Raw genomic sequence first — 22,345 nt, 5'->3', positions numbered from 1 at the left:
GAACAAAAGCACAAACCACCAGGGCCACATTCCTTTTTGTCAGATTTACGATACCGGTGGTGCTGTTCTCTGCATTTTCCAACATTCACACACAATTGTACATAAGATTCTTTAACACCGTTTAACAAGTTGGTTCCTTCAGGCTACATTCACAACAACAACAGCGCTGCTTTCTCAGTCGTCAAGTGAGGCCTCTGCACTGGGGTCTTAATGCAAAGGACTCTGGGAAAACAACACATAGTCATCTAGTGCAGAGCAAAGTGAAAACACTCATTAAAATTTGTTTTTGAAAACACGTGCAACTGAAATCTAATATTCTTAATACTAAAAAAAACCAACACTTTAATAGGTGGCACACACACACACACACACACACACACACACACACATATATATATATGTAGGTTTTATTATATGTTATTACTGACACCAAGTATCTTATCATTTTGCATATTTCATATATTAACTGTGAGCTGATGGTTTGTTGCAGTTTGACAAAACCATCTGGAAGGCAAGGGTCCCTGATGCATATGTATAATTTATTGCAATAAATAACTAAGGCGGAAACTCGCTCATAGTGAATTTACTTGATGTAGAATTTCCACAACAATGCCACCAGTTAAATTATACATCTTGTTGCACATTTCTCAAATGTCAGAGATGATTTTGGCGGAGTTGAAAGTAGAAACATCTGCACACACAAATAGCTCCTTTTAAAGAGCTTTATTTGCTGTAATGGTTCTAGCACAAGGTTCTTCCTCAGACTTCTGCCAAACACAAAGAGAAGCCATCTTAAACATTAAAAATCTGTAGTACAAACATGTGACATATCCCACCTGTTGTATAAAAAAATGACTTGATTTTAGCGCTATATTGATATTAATGATTATTCAGTGCTTTACATGCCAAAGCAGCAGGTTTAACAATGGTTTGGGGAGTGATTTCTCTTTGCCTACACATTGCCAAGCCTTTTGTAAATCTACTGTGGCCTTTTTTCCTTTTCTTTGAAATACAGACACAAAATCCCCCCCAAACAGCATTAGGACAAGTATTTCTCAGTGCTTTCTAGCACAATTTTTTGTCCAGCTGGGACGCCTTGGCTGTATCACTTGTTGTCTGTCATCTTTGCTTCAGTCAGTAAAATTAGAGATTCTTGCTTTTTGAACCTGTTTTGTTGTTTTACAGTATTTGACCCAGTTAGGGGGCTTTATGTCAAGATTTCTAAGAGGTAGTTTGCTTTTCATAGAAAGTTCAGAGCGAGGAAACATGGAGGAAAACAACGGTTGTAGTTACATGGTATGTGACCAATAGAACATCAGAAATCCACAAGTTTAGGTGTTTTAACAGATGTCAAACCTGCTGCTGTTTGCTGCCACAAACACAGAAATATCACATAAATACACTGTGTTATTCTATCTAATGCGATAGATGAGCAACTACACTCATTAGGTTATAGGAAAGAACAATATGTTACATGATGGTTTGTTCTGATGGCGTTATTCCATCAAAAACAAGTAGAAGAGTATAAAATGATTACATTTCATTGTACATGTGTTTGCCATAGTTTTGATTCTCGAAGAGAAATCAATAGTTTTCCAACTGAAAGTTTTGTTTTGACCTGTTGCATCACTCACCGGCAATCAGAGCAGAAATCAACAGGAGACAGTATAAATAATTAATGAACCAATTAACCATCTCTTTAATGAGTTTCATAGGAGTTTATCAGCCATAAGAGAATAGTGATGATCGGCTCGTTAGCATCACTGTCCTGTTTGGAGTCTAAAAGAACACAGAGAAAAACAAACCACGATAACAGAATGACACCATCAGTGCAATGATCCCTCTTGAGATCTTTGTGTTAACTTGTGCTGCATAAACCAGACAACAAACTAAAGTTTAACTGCACAACAAACTACCTAAGAGATACATAAGTTTCATCAATATAAGATAATATAGCTAAACTGGGAGCTTGAGTGCTTTTTGAAGGGAGATTTTGGACTGACATGTTAGAAAGCATCTCCATCACCATCCTCAAAACAGCACACAAGGAAATATCAGTTGGAAGAATGTTGCTCATCCTTCCAGTGGATTCAAGCCATAATTCAAAGTAAAACAACATATCTGTCCCATTAGAAACTATTAGACATCAATTAACACCAGCAGCGGGCTGCACAGTGGCGTAGTGGTTAGCACTTTCGCCTGGCAGCGAGAAGATCCCTGGTTCGCGTCCCGGCTTTCCCGGGATCTTTCTGCATGGAGTTTGCATGTTCTCCCTGTGCATGCGTGGGTTTTCTCCGGGTTCTCCGGCTTCCTCCCACAGTCCAAAAATATGCTGAGGTTAATTGATCATTCTAAATTGCCCGTAGGTGTGAATGTGAGAGTGATTGTTTGTCTTTGTATGTAGCCCTGTGACAGACTGGCGATCTGTCTAGGGTGTCCCCTGCCTTCGCCCGAGTCAGCTGGGATAGACTCCAGCCCCCCCATGACCCTAGTGAGGATTAAGCGGTGTATAGATAATGGATGGATGGATAATAACACCAGCAGCAGGTACTGTTTGGTTGTTTGTCTGATCAAACTGTGAGGTCCCAGTATATAAATTTCTTGCTTGACCAAAATGCATGACACTTGCAACCAAATTTGGAAACGTCGTTACCATGGCCAAGAGAAAAGGTGGAAGAGCTACTCTTTCAGAGTCTGAGATTCAAGCACAGGCCATTCCTCTCTGAAATGCAGGAAAATGTCATGGCCCCCTCCTCAGTCCCTGCCTCAGCTCCCACCTGATCCCCTCCTCCTCACCTCGTCTACCCTGCCAGATGGTTGCTTCAGCTCTAAGCAGTTAGTTTGGCCTCAGCACAATATTGCTCGTGTTCACCTGCAAACCGTGTTCTAAGCTTTGTCTCCTGTGCCTGCAGTCTCCGCTGGCCGTGCTGCCCGGGTTCCCAGTAACTCCTGTCAACCAGAAAACCAGAACCTACTCTCTCCTCTGGAGGAGGAGGCGTCTCTGTCCCTGCCTGCCTCTGCATGTCCCCGCTGCCCAGCCTCTGGATCTCCTGGACCGCCACAACCACTCTCCATCGCTCGCCGATGCCAGCGGACAACAAGCCTGGACCGCTGGTCTCCGGTAGCCTGCCCGTCCCCTCCCAGCCCGTAGTGAGTTCCTTAGTTAGATTATTCCTGGCTTCGGTTACACTTTGATTTCGCTCTTAGTTTCATTCACTCACTCCCCTTTAGTTCTTCCAGTTGCACATAATTTGTATTAAAAAGAACTCAGTTTTTTCCACCTGATCCAGCCGTGAGTCTGTGTGTTCTCTGCCTGGGTTCACCATTACGTTCTGACAAAAAAACTCATCAGCAGGTCGTTCAAGCTCTTGGCAGAAATATCTGCTGGGTGCAGAAATTGGTGTAAAGGTAAACAAAGACTCAGGAGGTCCATTTGGCCAAACTGCAGGAGCCAAGGATCTGATGATAAAGGCCAAGGGTAGAAGACACCAGTCATGCTGGCGACTCAGTCAGAGGCTGAAAAATCTTGGAGAAGATGTTTCTAAGAGCACTGTGCATCGTTATTTAACAGAAACATTGGGTCTGAAAGCTTGCTAGAGGCAATGTACCTCGTGACTCACCAAATTGCAAAAACAGAAGAGACTGGATTTCGCAAAGAAGTACCAAACTCTGACTCCAAAAGGCTAGGGGAACTGGATTTTCTCTGATGAATGCCCTCTCTACTTGTTTCTGACATCCCACAGTCAAAACAACAGTTTCTATACAGATGATAATGAAAAAGTACCATCTTCTAAGCAACTGAAATTCAGTACCCATAGTATGGGTAACACTGATGAACACATTTGCACATACACTTTTTGCACGTTTTTGTATATCTTACATTTGTCCACCTCAGTGTGGTTGCGAGTGATGAGTGGCTTCTGAAAACAGTGGCGAGAGACACACTTTTTTAAGAATCTAAGAGCACTGGTACCTTGTTTACTGGAGCATATGATGATAAAGCCTTTGAATCCTTTGAATACAGTACATAAATAACATTATTCACACAGACTCATTGCAAATTGTTTGATGGTGTGTGATTTTTCCTGTTCGACTGCATCACCGTGACTGAATGCAAAAAATAAACTCACCAATAAGGCTGCTAGTTTCCTTGGAGCCTTCAAATTTGTCTTCCAAATGTCCTTGCATTTTTACTTGAAAAATATTACTATTTTCAATTATTTACCCCATTTGGATTATTTGTGTTATATCTGACAGAGAAGGCAGGCATTTAGTGATCATTTGTCACTGGTCATGAGATCTGACTGAATCTGCTTCAGTTCCTATTTGCACAGTTAATGCAAGGCCAGAGTCTATGGGAAAAAGCAGGAACTGCACCCAAATTTTTAATATTTTGCACCCTCAATTGACTTTTAAATGATAAATATGATGTCATTTAATCACAGGTGGTGTTTGTTAACTCTTGCTACAATATGCTATCGTATGGTTGCTTTAATCATCTTGCAAAACCGTGTAAAACAATGGTCAAAACTGAAGAGGTTTGCTGCATCGTGTTAGTCTGTCCAAAGCTGGCCAACTTCAGTGTACTAGCATTTGCTTATTGCTTACATAGATCTTTAAAAATTGTGGTTGAGTCCAGAACATAACAACACAGCCTCTACAGTTGCATATGATAAAGCAGATCCAGAAGATAACAGTAATATTAAAGCTGCAAGCAGCGTTGAACGGGTTGTTGCATCCTTGCGGGTTGGCGAATCCAAGCATGTCCACCAGGTGGTGCTGCACCCGATAGTGTATTTTGGCCAATGGATGCGATGAGTGTTGGACTTTGATCACATATGTAAAGTTTCAGGCAGATTGCAGCATGTACCAACTAGTTATGTAGCACATCCTGTCCATCCACCAGGTGGTGCTATGACTGTGACTGTATATTGTTCTATGGATGTTATCAGGACCAGACTCTGATCACACATGTAAAGTTTCAGGCAGATTGGAGCATGCAGAGGATAGTTACACAGCAGTTGATGTTTAATGGCAAAGCATCAAAATTCAGAAGGCTGCCATGGCCACGCCCTCATAACTTTTGATCACAAATACCTGTTGTACATACTGGTAACATCTGAGGTCTCTTGGAGTTACCCCCTAGGAGGAGTTCAAGATGGCGGACTTCCTGTTGGGTTTAGGGCATGGCTCCAAGAGGCTTTTTTGTGCGTCCTGCTGTGCTCTATATGCCTGCCAAATTTTGTTGATGTAGATGAAGCGTGTTGCGGGGGCTATTCATTAAAAATGCTGCAGGGGGCGCTATATCACATCCAGTGCTGAGATACATATAGTGTTCTTCCTTGGGTCGATGGCGATGTATGTGGTAATTTTGGTGAGCTGTCGAGCATTCGTAACCTGTCAAAAAGTACTTTGTCATGTCAACAACTTGTTGCCATGGCAACAGGATTGTATCAAAAGTCAAAATCTTTACACTATGTCACTGTCATAGGGTGAAGCCTCCGCTGACCAATTTTCAGAATGATATGACAAAGCTTAGGGCAATGGGACGGGGAAATGTAATGCCTAAATGTCCTGTTGTCAATAGGTGGCGCTATGATTATTTCCACATTTCTGAGTGTGGATGTCTTCAGACTCGTCCTGGTGTCCAGCACATGAAGTTTGGGGCAGGTAGGATCTTTTGCAGCTGAGATATGAATGCTTAAATTTTCACGGTGAAACATCAAAATTCGCCACGCCGCCACAGACATGCCTTTTGATGACAAGTCACCATTTTCACTGTGAATCATCATCAACATCTTTAGGCTTATGTCACCACATTTGAGGTAAATCTGACAAATGGGCTGACAACAGTCCATCACAGTGTAAAAAATTTCAAATTTTCTGATACCATAAGGTGGCGCTATGACTGTGAATGAATAACACCATATGGATGTCATCAGGACAGGTCTCTGATCATACTTATGCAGTTTCAGGCAGATTGGAGCATGTACATACGAATCAGACAGCATTTCCTGTTTCATGGCGAAGGATCAAAGTTTCGGGGGCCGCCATGGCCATGTCTTTCAGCTTTTCAGGAACCTTTTTATAGCTTTTGATCAGGAAGGCCTACTGTATGTACTGACCAAATTTCAGGTCTGTTGAACTTACCCCCTAGGAGGAGTTTGTCACCAAAATATCACAGTAATTTATAGTTAACGCAAGATGAGGCACTTTGTGTTGGGTTTAGAGCATGGTTGTCATTGATTTTTTTGTTTTTCCTGATGTGCTGCATATGCCTTCCAAAGTTTGTAGCTGTAGATGAAATGTCCTCCCAGTTGGGCTAATGCCACATTTTAAAATTTTGTAGGGGGTGCTATGGAGTCATTTTGCCACACACCTCCACAAGTCCTACAAAATATAAAATTTTTCACCAGTTGTGGTCCATCTGGAAATTTTCACGCGAATTGGAGCATGTTTAGGCCCTCAAAAACACGATTCATTTGGCGGTAAAATAATAATATCTTGCATTCCAATAGGGTCTTCACACCATTCGGTGCTCGGACCCTAATAATAATAAGAAAATCTAGCATTCCAATAGGGTCTTCACACCATTCGGTGCTCGAACCCTAATAAACCCTAGGGTTTCAATAGAGTCCTCCGCACCATCAGTGCTCGGACCTTAATAGTAATTCCTTGCATTACAATAGGGTCTTCGCACCATTCGGTGCTCGGACCCTAATTACCAGCAGCAAAGTGTCACATGACTGCAGTAAAGTAAAACTTGTGTAGGTGTTTCACAATAATATACCGAGCTCCTCTACACACTGGAAAAAGGTGTTTTGTAGCTCATGATTTAAGAATATGTCTGCAAAAGCGATATGTTTTTGTATGTTGTAACACTTTCGAGTGCAATGGCGATGCAGATGTTGCAATTTACAAAGACTTACCTTTGCTATTATCACAGACAGACATACAGTTGAAACAACAGTTTACATACACTTGTAAAGACCATGTATATCATGTATGGCAGCCTTGACTTCCCATGCATTTTGGTTCTTTCGTAAATCTTTCGTAAGTCATCTGAAAATTCAAGTGTATTTACCAGTGAACTTTTGTATGACTGTATATTTGTGTGTGTTTGCACACTGTGGCAGTTTGATCCAGATAAAAGCAGATGTAGACATATATGAAAGTTATTTTTGCTATCTAATTGCATTTCTGTTGCAAACTTTACTGAAAAGACACGTGGTGTATCCCCAGTGTGTAACAGTTGCCCCAATAAAGTATTGACACTCAACTCTCTTTCCGATTGCTGCACAGAAGTAGCAGAAGGCGTTCATGTTTGTGTCACAGTTGTGTTGCTACATGGATGTTTCGGTAAACTCAGTCTCTTGTGTCCTTTCACTTGTTAATGTGTTGCAGATTAATGTCATATGCTGCTAGAGTCTTGTCGCTGTGCTTGTAGTTCTAGATGGATTGTTGAATTGTGGATCTGTGTATGAATTGTCTAAAACACTTGAACATTTGCAGAGAAACAGATGGCGTCCAACAGCTCGCTGTCCGTGAGGAGGATCAACTCTCAGGTCATTTTTGTTCAAGTTTTGGTCTCATGTTTTCTTTTCATCAACATCTTTCTGATCACAACTTTTTTAATGAAGGAATACTTCTACACGACTATGCGCTACATCTTATTTGCTACTACACTGCTGTCTGATTGTCTGTTTTTATTACTGACCAACATCCTGCTCATATGCAGCTACTTTGGAATTTTCATGCAGATGTGGTTGTGTATAATTTTGTATTTAGCTTTTTCTTTGTGCACATTTGTCACCCCTTTAACTCTGACAGCAATGACTCTGGAGAGATATGTTGCCATTTGTATGCCTCTGAGACATGCAGAGTTGTGCTCCACACACAAGACTCTGCACTGGATCTACGTCATCCACGGCCTTGGCTTTGTACCTGGCTTTGTTATTCTCTCCATTTTCTTTGCATTAGCGTCCCACAGCCACTTCACCCAGAGAGGGCTCTGCATTGTGCAGGCATTCATTTTGCAAACATGGCAGGGTCATCTGAGATCGGCTATAAGTCAGTTCTATTTCTTGGTCATGTGCATCCTCATTGTTTTCTCTTACACTGAAATAATGAAAGTGGCCAAAGCTGCATCAGGAGAGAACAAAAAGTCAACAAATAAAGGCCTCAGAACTGTGATTCTTCATGCTTGCCAGCTGCTTCTCTGCCTCATCCAGTTTTGGTGCCCATTTATAGAGGCTGCTGTCCTTCAGATTAATATTTTGTTATTTATTAACATCAGGTACTTTAATTATGTGACTTTCTATCTTTCGCCACGATGTCTGAGTCCTGTCATTTATGGCCTCAGGGATGAGATGTTCTTTCGGGCTCTGAAGTATAATGCTCTCTGTGGGCTGCACAAGAGATGAGGTTGCTGCAAAAATAACACTGTACATACGTCTCTGCCTTACACTATATTATACTCTTATTTTAATGCAACTAAAATGAGTCATTTGATCCTTTCACATTAGCAAAAATAATTGTACAGAATCTTTAATGTTTATACAGACATTTGCTGTTCATGAGCATGTGTGTGATTATGTGATGATTATGCTGCTCAGTTCTCTGTGCATTTCCTTTTCATCCCAGCATTGTTTTTAATTAACAGTCCTTGCTGCTCTCATTGCTGTGTGATTGTACAAATATTTAAAACTAATTTCAACAAATATTACTTGTTACAATGAGAAATGAGAATAAAAGCCTCTATACTGTATGTACTGGATGTGTATTATTTATTAATCCATCTTCTTGAACAATGTGTCCTCTCGTGTGAGATTTAAGACAACACTGTTCGTTACTGTGTGCACAGGGGTCACCCTTTGTGACCCAGAATTCCTCGCTGCTGTGCGGCAAATTGCAAAGGTCTTCCTCTTGTGCTCCCCCAGAAATGACTGTGCAGTAAACTGGCTTTTAAACAGCACTTTACTTACAATTATTATACCTTTACCATGCAGTCAAATATATATAATGAAAGCATTTTCTGATACAATATACAGGCAGGAGAGTTAAATCTGTAGAGTTTTGAACTGAAGTTCATTTGTGAAGCACATTTAAAGAGATAGTATTTGTCTGTAAAAGGCTAAACAATAGACATGATATGCAGAAATACGCTAAGAACAGAAAACATAAATAAGATACAACTTCAACAAAGGCAAAGCTAAGCAAGTTGGTATTGAACTGCTGTTTAGATACATCTTAAATCTAATATGAGAGAATTGAAAAATACTTTCTCTCTTTTTCTTTATCTTGGAGTGAGGAACAGTCAGTGAGTCATGCTGGTTGATGTAACTTTGTCATGCAAGTGTGAAAATGCAGAGCTCTATAAGAGACCTGAAAAACTTTAAACAGGATTCTGAATTTGATGTGATGAAATGAAATCACAGCTGCAGTCACAATACACAGTTTCAGTCACACTGAGGGCCTTGAATTCACCATGAGGTTACCTTCTGGGTTTTTAGCGAAATACTTTGACCAGAGGTAGATGGGCAACAACAAGCAGCACAGGTTGTTGAACCGACACAATATGTTTGCATGAGGCTGTTTGCTTTTTTTAAAAGCACACTCAATCTGTTCATTTGTAATGTACTAAAACCTAAAATGCGAAACGATGAAACACATTTTTAGCCTTTTACAGTTGAAGTTGACAATTTTATGAAACACTGTAGAAAAATTTAACGTAAACGTCTCAATGTTTGACAGTTGAACCTTGCAAATGGTTAAACCTGCAGAAGGACTCTGGCACTGAAAGCCAAAGGTTAACATAATATTCTGTTCTTTAGTGAGTTCATTTAGAACTCACTAAATGAACATCACATCAGGACTGGCGAAAAATTTGATATTTTGTGGAACTTGTGCATGTGTGTGCCAAAATGGCTCCATAGCGCCCCCTACAGGGTTGAAAAATTGGTCATTAGACCAACTGGTAGGACGATTAAATCTACAGCTACAAAATTTTGTAAGCATATGCAGCACATCAGGACGCACAAAAAAAGTCAGTGACAGCCATGCTCCATACCCCACAGGAAGTCTGATATCTTGCGTTAACTGTGAAAATTTTGTGATGAACTCCTCCTAGGGGGTAAGTCTTAGAGACCTGAAATTTGGTTGGTACGTACAACAGACATTCCTGATAAAAAATTATGAAAATCTTCCTCCAAAGCTAAAAGGTGTGGCCATGGCGATCCTCTTAACTTTGATCCTTCGCCATGAAACAGGAAATATGTTCTAACTCTCCTGTACATGCTCCTATCTGCCTCAAACCTTACATGTTTGATCAGACACCTGCCCTGATGACATGCATAGAGTAATATTCATTCACAGTCATAACTTTGTGGTATCAGGACATTTGACATTTTTAACACTTTGATAGACTGTTGTCAGCCCGTTTGCCAGATTCCCCTCAAACCTGGTGACATAAGCCTGAACACACTGATGATGAATCACAGAAAAAATGGTGAGTTGTCATCAAAGGCCGTGTCTGTGGCGGAGCGGTGAATTTTGATGTTTTGCCATGAAAATTCAAGTGCTAATATCTCAGCTGTACAAGATCCTATCGGCCCCAAACTTCATGTGCTGAACACCAGGTCCAGTCTGAAGACATCCAAACTCAAAAATTTTGAAGCAGTAATAGCGCCACCAACTGGTAACAGGATGTTTGGGCATTACATTTGCCCATCCCATTGCCCTAAATTTTGTCATATCATTCTGAAAATTGGTCAACTGAGTCTTCACACCATGACCATGCCACAGTGTGAAAATTTTGACCTTTCATAAAACGCTGTTGCCGTGGCAACACAAAGTTGATATGACAAACAATGTGCGTTTGACAGCTTAAGAATGATCAAAACTTCACCAAAATTACCACACACATCACCATTGGTTAAAGGAAAAACACTGTATGCATCTCAGCACTGCATGTGCTATAGCGTCCCCTGCAGTATTTTTAACAAATAGCCCTGCAGCACATTTCACCTACATCCACAAAATTTGGGAGGCATATAGAGCACATCAGGACACACAAAAAAGTCTCTTGGAGCCATTCCCTAAACACAACAGGAAGTCCGCCATTTTGAATTAATTGGACAAATTCTGCAGATTTTTTTCATTTTCGAGAGCAAACTCCTCCCAGGGGTTAACTACTAGACACCTCAAATTTGGCCAATATATACAACGCGGTGTCATGATCAAAAGTTATCAAAAGGTTCCTCAAAAGCCGAAGGGTGTGGCCATGGCGGCCCCTGGAAATTTGATCCTTCGCCATAAAACAGTTACTACTTTTTGACACATTCGGAATGGTCAGAAATTCACCAAAACTGCCACACATATCACAGTTGGCAAAAGGAAGGACACTGTATGCACATAGCGCCCCCTGCAGTATTTTTAACAAAGAGCGCGTTTCACTTACATCCACAATATTTGGTGGATGCGTGTGTAGTATGTCAGGGCGGGAAAAAAAGTCTGAGGTGCCCAAAAGCTAAACCCAACAGGAAGTCCACAATCTTGGATCAATTGTACCATTTTTGGTGATTTTGTTCATATTCAGTGGTTAACTACTTATAGAGGACAACTCCCAAGAGACATCAAATTTGGACAGTATATAAAACAGGTCGTAATGAAGATAAATAATCAAAATCATCTGCATCAGTCAAAGGGTGTGGCCATGGCGACCCCTGGAAATTTGACCCTTCACCATAAAAGAGTAAATAAATCATTTTGACACATGAATCTACATCCACGATATTTGGCATGCATATGTAGCACGTCAGGATGATCAAAAAAGTCTATAGAACCAAAGACCGAAACCCAACAGGAAGTGATTAATTGCGAGATTTTTGATCATTTTGGCCATTTTCAGTGGTTAACTACTCATAGGGGACAACTCCAAGAGACATCGAATTTGGACAGTCTATAGAACCAGTTGTAATGATGATAAATTATCAAAATCATCTGCATCAGTCAAAGGGCGTGGCCATGGCGACCCCCTGAACTTTGATGCTTTGTAACTATCCTCTGCATTCTTCAATCTGCCACAAACTTCACACGTTTAACCACAGTCCTGTCCTGATCACATCCATATGCCAATATCCACTCACAGTGATAGTGCCACCTGCTGGAGAGGAAACATGTTTTACACTTTGATGTGCTATTGCTAGCCGATTGTCCATATTCATGTTCATTATTTTTTCATTCTCTTTACACTGGCTCCCACTTATTTCTGTCCCTTCATATTGGCTCCTAGTGTGTTTCAAAGTTGACAAACTGCTTCCTGTTATGTTTTATCCTCTTTCTATTGGCTAGCAGTATGTTTCAGCCAATTTCAACTGACTCCCAGTATGTTTTAGTCTTCTTATATTGTCTCCCAGTATGTCTCAGTCTCTTTACACTGGCTTCAATATATTTTGTCCTCTTTTTAAGACACCAATTTCAGTGTTAGTATTTTTCTTAGACTTGTCTCTGCCATTTTGCCTCCTTATCAAGCACATTGTGACTCTGAGAAATGCTCTATTTTTGCACATAACACTACTAGAAACTTTGTGCTATTATCCTGAAATTGGTCAGCTACGTCTCGAAACTTTAACTTTTATGTCACACTCCGACATTTGCCAACCTCGACGTGCGCCAAGTCCCAAAGTGCGTGAATGTGTGAGGACCCGTTCAATGCTGCTTGCAGCTTTAATTAAAAATTGGACCTCTGCTGGAAACTATTGTCTAAATTTCATAGCAGTGGAAGTTATATTCAATCAATTCATGCTTCATTTAAAAAATACAGAAAGCACTGATGATATGGAGAATTTTTTACATACACTGAAGCAGCTTTAAAGTTTTAAGGTTTTATCCTCCATGTAGGAATTGAAGCACACTCTATGAGGCCAAACAATTTGGGGTAAAGATCCAAAGTACAGTTTCAGTTTAGAGTTCACTAGAATTCACATCTAATGGAGTGTTGTCACATAAGCTAACATTAAAAGCGCGGCTGACACCATTGAAACAACAATTTAAAATCTAGATCAGACATGCTGCAAAATATATAAAGTGTGGCTCTACAATAAGAAGACTGAGCTTATTTCAGTCAAACCACAGTGTGCTTCCTTTAACTTCACTCTAAACACTTGTCAATGGGCATAAACAACGCCTGACAGTTTCCACCTGTTCTGATAATATAAAACTGAGAATGCAGGATTCATCTTATTAATTAACAGTCAGTCCTTCAGATTGCAGCCCTTGTGATTTACTCATTGGACTGTTTCAAAATGCAACTTTGATTCGAAATCGATTCATTGTGTATTCCACTCTCAGTTCAAACACATTTGACAAAGTGAAATAAACTTAAATGCAATAATCATTCAATATTTGCAGTTCTGTTTTCCTTACCATGGTTTATGACTTGTAGCAGCAGATTCTTCATATCCGCCTTGTTGATGCTCCTCAAGGCCTCTACTGCAGCTGTCTTCACTTATTTATCGAATTCGAGCATTTTTGACCTCAGTCTGACCTGGTCTCGGCTTGTCAACAACTGTGGGCCACTTAGACATAAACAAGACTACAAGTCTATATTTGCACCCTGAGCTCTGCACATTGTCATGATGATTCCTTTGGCACTCCTCAAAACCAAAAACGTAAATCTGAGAAAAAGTGAGGGGAGTCGAAAGATTCATCTACTGAGCACCATGTCAGCTGAGATTCTGAAGCAACCTGATGAAACCAACTGACCAACTAATGTCATCCTTCAAGCCCTGCTGCTACATCATGAGGAACTCTTTTTTTGTTGTTTGGGATAGTTGTTCTGTTAATTCTAATTAGTTGTGCTTTTATTTATGGACTGTTTTTTTTTTCAACCTCCTGCACAAACACAAGAAAATGAAGGAACCTTCTTGACACCATTTTCAAGTTAGAAGATCTGCAGTATCTAAATAAAACACATTCAAAGCTTGCAAGTTCACAAAGACTGATTGTTAGAAGAGAACATCTGCATACACACTTTTCAGAGATAAAGCAAACAACCAGAACATTTTTATTTGAACCAGAGTTCATGCTGATATTTTGGTTTTACTCTGAGCTGTTGTTTCATTGTATGAACTATTCAGTGACAGAAAGCAACTGTGAGTCTGCAAATTCATTAATTCATGAAATATCATCTGATTGGATGGTAATGTTGTACCTTTTACAATAATGGAAAACACCAGGTCTTTGGTAAAAATTGCCCTGTCTCTTCTTAATGGAAAAGTACAGATAAGGAACTCAAAACTAATTAAGATGAGAAAAACTTCTGAATTTCTTCACAGCCTCACTCACAGCTCTAATAATAGATGTCCAATGAGTAGGACGGGCAGAAAGTAACAATGACGATGTCGAGTGAAGCTTCATTTGTTGTTTTTCAAGTCTTTAAAGTCTCAGAGGCTACACAGAGCTCAGTAGAAGTCGTCTGACTTCAGGGCAAGATGGAGGTTTTGGTAAGCTGCTGTACTCTCATCATTTGATCTGGCTTTTGTCAACCTCTCGAAACATTGTGTGTTTCTGTCAAAGTATTTATGGCTAACAACAGTTCAGTGCTTCATGATGACTTCTTTGTGCTGCAGTTTGATGATTATGTCATTATTCTGCAGATTCTAGTGGCAGTTTTCTTTTCCATCAACATGTTACTTTTTGCAACCTTTTTTAAGAAGGAGTGTTTCTACACATCGATGCGTTACATCCTGTTTGCTGTGACGCTGCTCTGTGACAGCGTGCAGCTCGTACTGGGCTACCTTATGCTCATCTTGGTCTTTTATAAGATCCAAATGCAAGTTGGGATTTGTTTCGTATTGTGTTTCACGCTGTCTCTGTATACTACAGTCACACCAGTCACACTGACAGCGATGACGCTGGAGCGTTATGTGGCTATTTGCATTCCCCTGCATCATGCACAGCTGTGCTCCACACACAGCACCGTGCACGTCATCCTCATCATTCATGCCATCGGCTTAATACGCTGCATTGTTTTTTTCTCTGTTTTCTTTGCATCAGTCTCCCTTAGTTTCTACACACAAGGCAAATTATGCTCTATTGAAATGTTCACCATTAATGAATGGCACGATCATATTCGGTCAGCTGTGAGTCAGTTCTACTTCTTGGTCATGTGCATCATTGTTGTTTTCTGCTATGTGAAAATACTGAAAGTGGCCAAAGCTGCATCTGGAGACAACAAAAAGTCAAAACAGAAAGCCCTCGAGACTGTGATTCTTCATGCTTTCCAGCTGTTCCTCTGTCTCATCCAGCTGTGTTGTCCATTGATAGAAAATGTTGTTTATCAAATTGATTTGAGGTTATTTGTGATCATCAGGTTATTTAACTACGTAATGTTTAGTATTGCTCCGAGATGTCTGAGTCCTCTCATTTATGGCCTCAGGGATGAAGCATTTTTTCTCGCACTCAAAAGCTACGCTTTCTTTGGTTTGCTTGAAAGAACTGTGATTAGTAACAGAAATGCACACTGAATGTATTTACTGATGGAATTCATTTCATTAACACATACTGGTAATAACAGTATACACAATGCAGAATCCATGTGATTATACTGTCAAATGTCAGGCAAACTTTGAGGGAACATATAAGATGAACGATGATTTTGTATATTTGCATCATTTCTCAGTTGAAGTGGCTACATTTGTCTGCTCTTTGCTGTCCTGCAGGTCATGTTTTATGTTTTACTGTCTGTGTAGCATTTAAACCCAACAGCAGCTGCTTGCTTACATATTATACATTTATGTCTCATATTTGTTCTCTCTGACATTGTTACTATGATGTTGTTTTGTTAACTTGGAACACAATAAAATATATGAACCTAAAATATGCCTGTTTAGTTGTTTCATTAATGCATTAATTATGTATGTAGTTATGTATTGAATACTGGCAAAAAAGTGTCATTTACTGAGAAGTTTAAACACATTTAAACATTATTTATGTTATTTGATACACTTTATATGTGTCATTTGTGCAAGAACATGTACAATATTAAAATTAAAGGCTGCATTTTTGTAAAGTATGTTTGAGGTTTCCATTGATCAAGTCACATAATGACAGACTGGAATCTGAGTTAACATTCAACAGCATAATGTTAAATAGATATATATTGATGAAATATGATATTATATGACTTTACTAACAAACTTCAAATATGGACAAATAACTGGTAGTATAGATCCTGATACTTCTCTGAGCACACACTTTTTATTGGAAATATTTAGATTTGAAATCCTCATTAACTGGTATTAAATGTGAGTGTACTTGTTTGTCTATATATGTAGCCCTGTGAAAGTCTGGTGACCTGTCCAAGGTGTTCCCTGTCATTGCCCCAAGTCAGCTGGGATAGACTCCAGCACCCCCGCAACCATAATGAGGATTAAGATAGATAAGATAGATAATGAATGGATGGATTAACTGTCATTATCTCCCAGTTCACCGTTACAATGTCCAATCATTTCATTGCTCGAAGGTTGGGGGTCACTTAGAAATGTCCTTATTTTTTTGAAAAAAAAAAGCATTTTTTTCAATGAAGACAGCAGAAAATTAATCAGAAATACAGTCTAGACATTGTTAATGTGGTGAATAACTATTCTAGCTGGAAATGGCTGATTTTTAATGGAATATCTACATTGGGGTACAGAGGAACATTTCCAGCAACCATCACTCCTGTGTTCTAATGCTACATTATGTTAGCTAATGGTGTTGAAAGGCTCACTGATGATTAGAAAACCCTTGTGCAGTTATGTTAGCACATGAATAAAAGTGTGAGTTTTCATGCAAAACATGAAATTGCCTGAGTGACCCCAAGCTTATTTATTTTTATTTATTCCTCTTTATATTTACACAATTATTTCCTTATTTTTTAACAGATTTATTTTTTATTCATCTTGTATTTATTCCTCTTTATATTCACACATTTATTTCTTGATTTTTTAAAAGATTTATATATTAGGGTCCGAGCACCAACAGTGCGTAGGACCCTAATATATAATATATATAGGAATTATTATTATTATTATTTTTATTTTTATTATTATTATTATTATTATTATTATTATTATTATTATTATTATTATTATTATTATTATTATTATTATTATTTGTCTGCCTAAACTGCTGCATTTTTGAGGGCCTAAACATCTTCAAAAAGTCATGAAAATTGGCACACATCAGAACTGGCGAAAAATTTGATATACTATGGGGCTTGTTCATGTATGTGAAAAAAATGGCTTCATAGCTCCCCCTACAAAATTTAAAAATGTGGTATTAGCCCAACTGGGAGGATATTTCATCTACAGCTACAAAATTTGGGAGGCATATGCAGCACAACAGGACGCACAAAAAAGTCAATCACAGCCATACTGTAAACCCAATAGGAAGTCTGTCATCATGCATTAACTGTAAAAAATCTGTGTTGAACTCCTCGGGGGTAAGTCTAAAGTCACATTTCGATAAGCACCTACTCGGCTCACCACGGCTCGTCTCAGTTTAGTTGTTTTTCCATTACATTGAGTACCACCTCATCGTGGGTGGAGTCGTCATCGCACGGCGGACCGAAGGTCCTTTACCGTCATTTGTGTGCGACACAAACGCAACACAACAATGGACATGGAGGCGATGGTTCACCTGCTGCTCGGTCTGTGGCTTTCTGTCAGATTCAGAGTAATAGAGTCAAAGAGTCGGAGAAAGCTGAGAGCGGCGAGTCGAAACACTCAGGAGACACACAGGAGAGTTTAGGAGGCGATACAGCAGCATCAAGCTGAAGACAAGAGGATATGAACTAGACGACATATGAGGGTAAGCTAATGCTAGTTCACTAGCTATCGTATATCAGTCATGTGAACGACCCTGTAATGGCTGCAGTTTATCGCTGTTAGGTATTAAAATATGTATGCTGTGTATGTGTTTCAGATGCTCTCTGATGAGACTTCATGGGATTTACCTGAAGCAGCAGCACATGAGCCTGCAGTGGCACAAGGTGTAGAGGAGGAGGGCAGAGATGTACAGGATGCACTGATGCAGTACGTGTCATGCAAAGTTATTCTTCTTGTTATACTTCTGTTTTTCTGTCCCCGGACCGCTATTGTTTTCTTTAATGCAATTCTGACAATAAACTTTTGTACCTTTTGCAGATGTGTCTATGTTATTGTTTTATTTGTGAAGGTTAGCAAGATTGATTACATGACAAACATTAAAACAGCTGTTTTAAGAATATTCCAGTTTGATAAATCAGTATTGCTTTGGTGTAATTTGGTCAATGGAATTAAGAATCATAAAGTAGTTTGTGTTAAAACATGTTATATCCCATTAAACACAAATACATTATTAGGAAATGCAGAATTGTTTGGTTCAGACTGTTGACTCTTTTCCTACCAGTGTCTTAACAGACAAAATGAAAAGTTATGATGCAAACACATAAGTCATAAAATAGTTTATTAGTCAGCAGCAAAATCTAAACTATTTACAATGTGCAAAGTACAAACGGTGGTGGGCCTGTCCTACAGTGGAGGGCTAAAATTAAAACTATATACAACTAAATCTCAAGTCTCTGGGAGGTGGACTTGCTGGCTGCCCACTGCCTGCACAAGCTGCCCCAGCACTGCCTGCCCCAGCTGCCCCAGCACACCCAGCACTGCCTGCCCCCAGCTGCCCCAGCACACCCAGCACTGCCTGCCCCAGCTGCCCCAGCACACCCAGCACTGCCTGCCCCAGCTGCCCCAGCACACCCAGGAACGACTGGTTGAAGGCAGCATTCTGGGCCATCTCCTCCCGCTGCAAGGCTGCTTCATTCTCTCTTGCCTCACTGAGGAGCAACTGGATGTTCTCATCATGCTGGGCATGACTCCACTCCTCCTCAGCCTGCATCTGCACAAGTACGCTAGGAAGGTCCAATTTTCTGTGGCCCCTTTTCCTCTTGCCTAGACCAAAGACAGAAAAGTGATCAGAATCAGCTTTAATGGCCAAGTAAGTACACAACATACAAGGAATTTGGTTTCGGCTGTTGGTGTCACCCTAGTAATATGAAAGAGAATAATAAAAAATAAAGAAACTATAGAAAGAGGAACAGGGACGAAAAAGAAATAGTTAAATATAACACAATATATACAGAAATTTACAGCTAGAAAGGAATATATGGACACATTAGCAAAATGATAATTGCTATAAACACAGTAGTGCAAAAAGCAGAGAATGCTGTTCATGGTGAAAAAAAAATACTGTACATGTCCATTGGAATACTGACTATTGTACAGGTGTGTAGGAATGGCTCAGCTGTTTATTAGAGTGATGGCAGTGGGGAAGAAACTGTTTTTGTCTGGTGATTTTTGTGTACAGGGATCTGTAGCGCCTGCCAGAGGGGAGTGGGGAAACAGTTTATGTCCAGGATGAGTGGGGTCTCTGATAATGTTTTCTGCAGTCCATACTACAAGCTGTAGTCTGTTTCTGTCCTGCTGTGTGGCTGATCCAGAGATGCACAGGACAGATAGGATGACTGCAGTGTAGAACTGGATCAACAGGTCCTGTGGCAGGCCGTGTCTCCTCAGCTGTTGTAGGAAATACATCCTCTGCTGAGCCTTTTTCAGGATGGAGTGGATGTTTGTCTCCCACTGCAGGTCCTGAGAGATTGTAGTCCCCAGGAGCTTGAAGGACTCCACAGCTATGATGTGATGTGTTTAGCCACCCGTCCATCCATTTTCAATCATGATCATGTCTTTGATACTTTAATAAACTTCTGGAACTCTTCCCTTTAACCAAAGCACAAACAGTACCTCCTCCACCACAACTAAAAACAACGTGGTGTGAACTTCATTTAATCCTGTGCACATTTTGGAGTTGCTAAGAACAGCTGTGTTTTCTTATTTCTATGTATATTTTCATTCAGTTTCACAGCTACCTAGTGACTATAAGAAGAATGGTTGCAATACTACACTGCACCAGAACGTAAATTAATTAGAGTGACTTACTTGTTAAGTCAATGGGAAAAAAAATGCAGCTGCATGTGTTCTGTTCATGTGTCACTGTAGCTACATGTAGCTTTCATCAGGCGTTCCTGAGCTGGCATGCTGCACAGTTTGCATTTACACCTGCCTTAATTCTTGGTCATTGGTCTCGCTGTTCTGATCATGCTTGCAGGCATTTACACCTGCAATAATAATAATAATGTGAAAATCAACCATGCTCTCTGCTTACTGTGTCTCACCAGTAATAAGACGTTGCTGTGACGTGCTGGAGGTGGATGTTGACTGTGTCGGTGTCCGAGCTGGTACTGGTGTCGAAGCTGGTGCTGAAGAGGAGCCGCTGCTGGTGCTGGAGAGGAGGCAGGGGAGCTGGGAGCTCCATGACGGAGGTGGAGTAGGCTTCACATGTGGAAAGGGATTCTGGAACAGAAATAAACACTCACCCTAAGTACATGAAAAACATTGTAACTTGTGAAAAAAATAAACCAGTTAGACCACTAGCTTAGTTCGTCAGATGATGTTGACATGCTGACTAAAGTATTCGCTTCTGAGAGCAAAACGTATGAAACAGCAGCACGAAAAACAAGCAGAGCACGGAGCTAGCGCTGATGGCTAACTAGCTAACACTGATGGCTAACTAGCTAATGCTGATGGCTAACTAGAGAGCGCTGATGGCTAACTAGCTAGCGCTGATGGCTAACTAGCTAGCTCGTCTGCTACAGGAGACAACGACGTTACTTTCTAAATATGTTGGTTTGCTTAAAAGAAGCTTGCCACCAATGGGATAAATGACGTAAAAGTTTCTTGAAGTCACAAAACACTCACCGTTGTCGAACGTCTCCAACAATGGAGCGGCGGAGTCTCCCTCCCGTTGCTCGCCGGTGCGGTGCCAGTAAATAGCGTCCATTAAACCTCTTCCAAAGCCTCCTGGTTGACCCACGCTGGCTGTTGTGGTCGTTGGTGGACCGAAAGTCACTTTTGAGCTTTTTCATCTTCTGCCTACACTGCTTCATTGTCCTGCTGTATCTGTTGGCGGCTATCTGCTCAGAGACCTCCTGTTAAACTTTCTCCGTCCAGCTCCCTCTGTATTCTTTGGTCTGCCACCAAAGACAGAAAAGTCTCGACCTCTTCATTCACCCACGGTCCAGGTCTGGCTGTCATATTATAATTTTGAAGAGCAGAGAGTTCTGTGAAGAGTAATGCACACCGTCGCTGTTTACAGTTTTGTTTTTTTTAATGCCAGGTTTTCTTTTCATGCTGGAGTCGCTCTCGTGTGTCATCACTCCCTGTCCAATCAGTGGCCTGCACTCTGCAGACGTCACATTATTGGCTCATCTCAGCTCGCTTGGAACCTCAGCCGAGAAGGTGCTGAAAATAGTACCTGGTACGAGGTACTAGTCCTCATGGAAAAACAAAGACGAGCCGAGCCGTGCTGCTCTGAGGAGGTCCTAAAGGAAATGCGGCTTAAGAGACCTGAAATTTTGCCAGTACATGCAGCAGGCTTTACTGAGCAAAAGTTATTAAAGTGTTCCTGGATAGTCAAAGGGTGTGGCCGTGGCAGCCTATAGAAGTTTGATCCTTCACCATGAAACAGGAAATGCTGTCTAACTCTCCTGAACATGCTCCAATCTGCCTGAAACTTTACATGTATGATCAGAGTCCTGCCATGATGACATCCATATGATGAAATACATTCACAGTCATATCACCACCTTGTGGTATCAGGAATTTAACATTTTTTACACTTTCATGTACTATAGTCAGCCCGCTGAGCAGATTCATCTCAAATGTGGTGACATAAGCCTGAACACATCGATGATGATTCACAGTGAAAATGGTGACTCGCCATCAAAAGGTGTCTGTGGCGGCGCGGCCAATTTTGATGTTTCACCATGAAAATTTAACGATTTATATCTCAGCTGTACAAGATCATATCTGGCCCAAACTTCACATGCTGGACACCAGGCCCAGTCTGAAGACATCCACACTCATAAATTTAGAAATAGTCATAGCGCCACCTGTTGGTAACAGTAAGTTTAAGGCATTTTATTTTCTGGTGCTATGTCCCCAAATTTTGTGATATAATGCTTAGAATTGGTCAGCCAAGTCTTCACCTCTTGACAATCCCACACTGTGAAGGCTTTGACATTTCATGCAACGCTGTTGCCATAGCAACCAAATATCACCGTGAAAAACAAAGTACTTTTTGACAGGTTAGGAATGCTCAGCAGCTCACCAAAATTACCGCACACATCACAGTCAACCCAAGGAAGGACACTGTATGCATCTCAGCACTGCATGTACTATAGCGCCCCCTGCAGTATTTTTAACAA

General features: G+C 40.5%; 2 protein-coding genes and 1 long non-coding RNA gene across 3 annotated transcripts; all 3 read left to right on the top strand.

Moving 5' to 3' along the window:
• The first annotated feature begins 7,349 nt into the window (after nucleotides 1-7,349).
• On the top strand, nucleotides 7,350-8,423 carry LOC111568208 (odorant receptor 131-2-like). Its single transcript, XM_055012427.1, has one exon. It carries the CDS (start codon nucleotides 7,521-7,523, stop codon nucleotides 8,421-8,423), a length of 903 nt encoding a protein of 300 aa, XP_054868402.1. The 5' UTR covers nucleotides 7,350-7,520.
• Nucleotides 8,424-14,582: 6,159 nt separating this feature from the next.
• LOC111567828 (odorant receptor 131-2-like) lies at nucleotides 14,583-15,527 on the top strand. The gene has a single exon (XM_055012304.1). It carries the CDS (start codon nucleotides 14,583-14,585, stop codon nucleotides 15,525-15,527), a length of 945 nt encoding a protein of 314 aa, XP_054868279.1.
• A 2,196-nt stretch (nucleotides 15,528-17,723) lies between these two features.
• Nucleotides 17,724-18,187, top strand: LOC129349246 (uncharacterized). Its single transcript, XR_008602169.1, has 2 exons — nucleotides 17,724-17,853; nucleotides 17,968-18,187. It is a non-coding gene; the product is annotated as an uncharacterized LOC129349246 (long non-coding RNA).
• Nucleotides 18,188-22,345: the final 4,158 nt, after the last annotated feature.

Source organism: Amphiprion ocellaris, chromosome 7, assembly GCF_022539595.1.
Source record: "Amphiprion ocellaris isolate individual 3 ecotype Okinawa chromosome 7, ASM2253959v1, whole genome shotgun sequence".
In the NCBI taxonomy this organism is placed as follows: domain Eukaryota; kingdom Metazoa; phylum Chordata; class Actinopteri; family Pomacentridae; genus Amphiprion; species Amphiprion ocellaris.
Note: the sequence above shows the minus strand (reverse complement) of the source record. Positions and strands in the feature narration are given on the sequence as shown.

Excerpts from the sequence above, each read along its gene's own strand:
- LOC111568208 (XM_055012427.1), top strand. The coding sequence starts at position 7,521 with ATGGCGTCCAACAGCTCGCTGTCCGTGAGGAGGATCAACTCTCAGGTC.
- LOC111567828 (XM_055012304.1), top strand. The coding sequence starts at position 14,583 with ATGGCTAACAACAGTTCAGTGCTTCATGATGACTTCTTTGTGCTGCAG.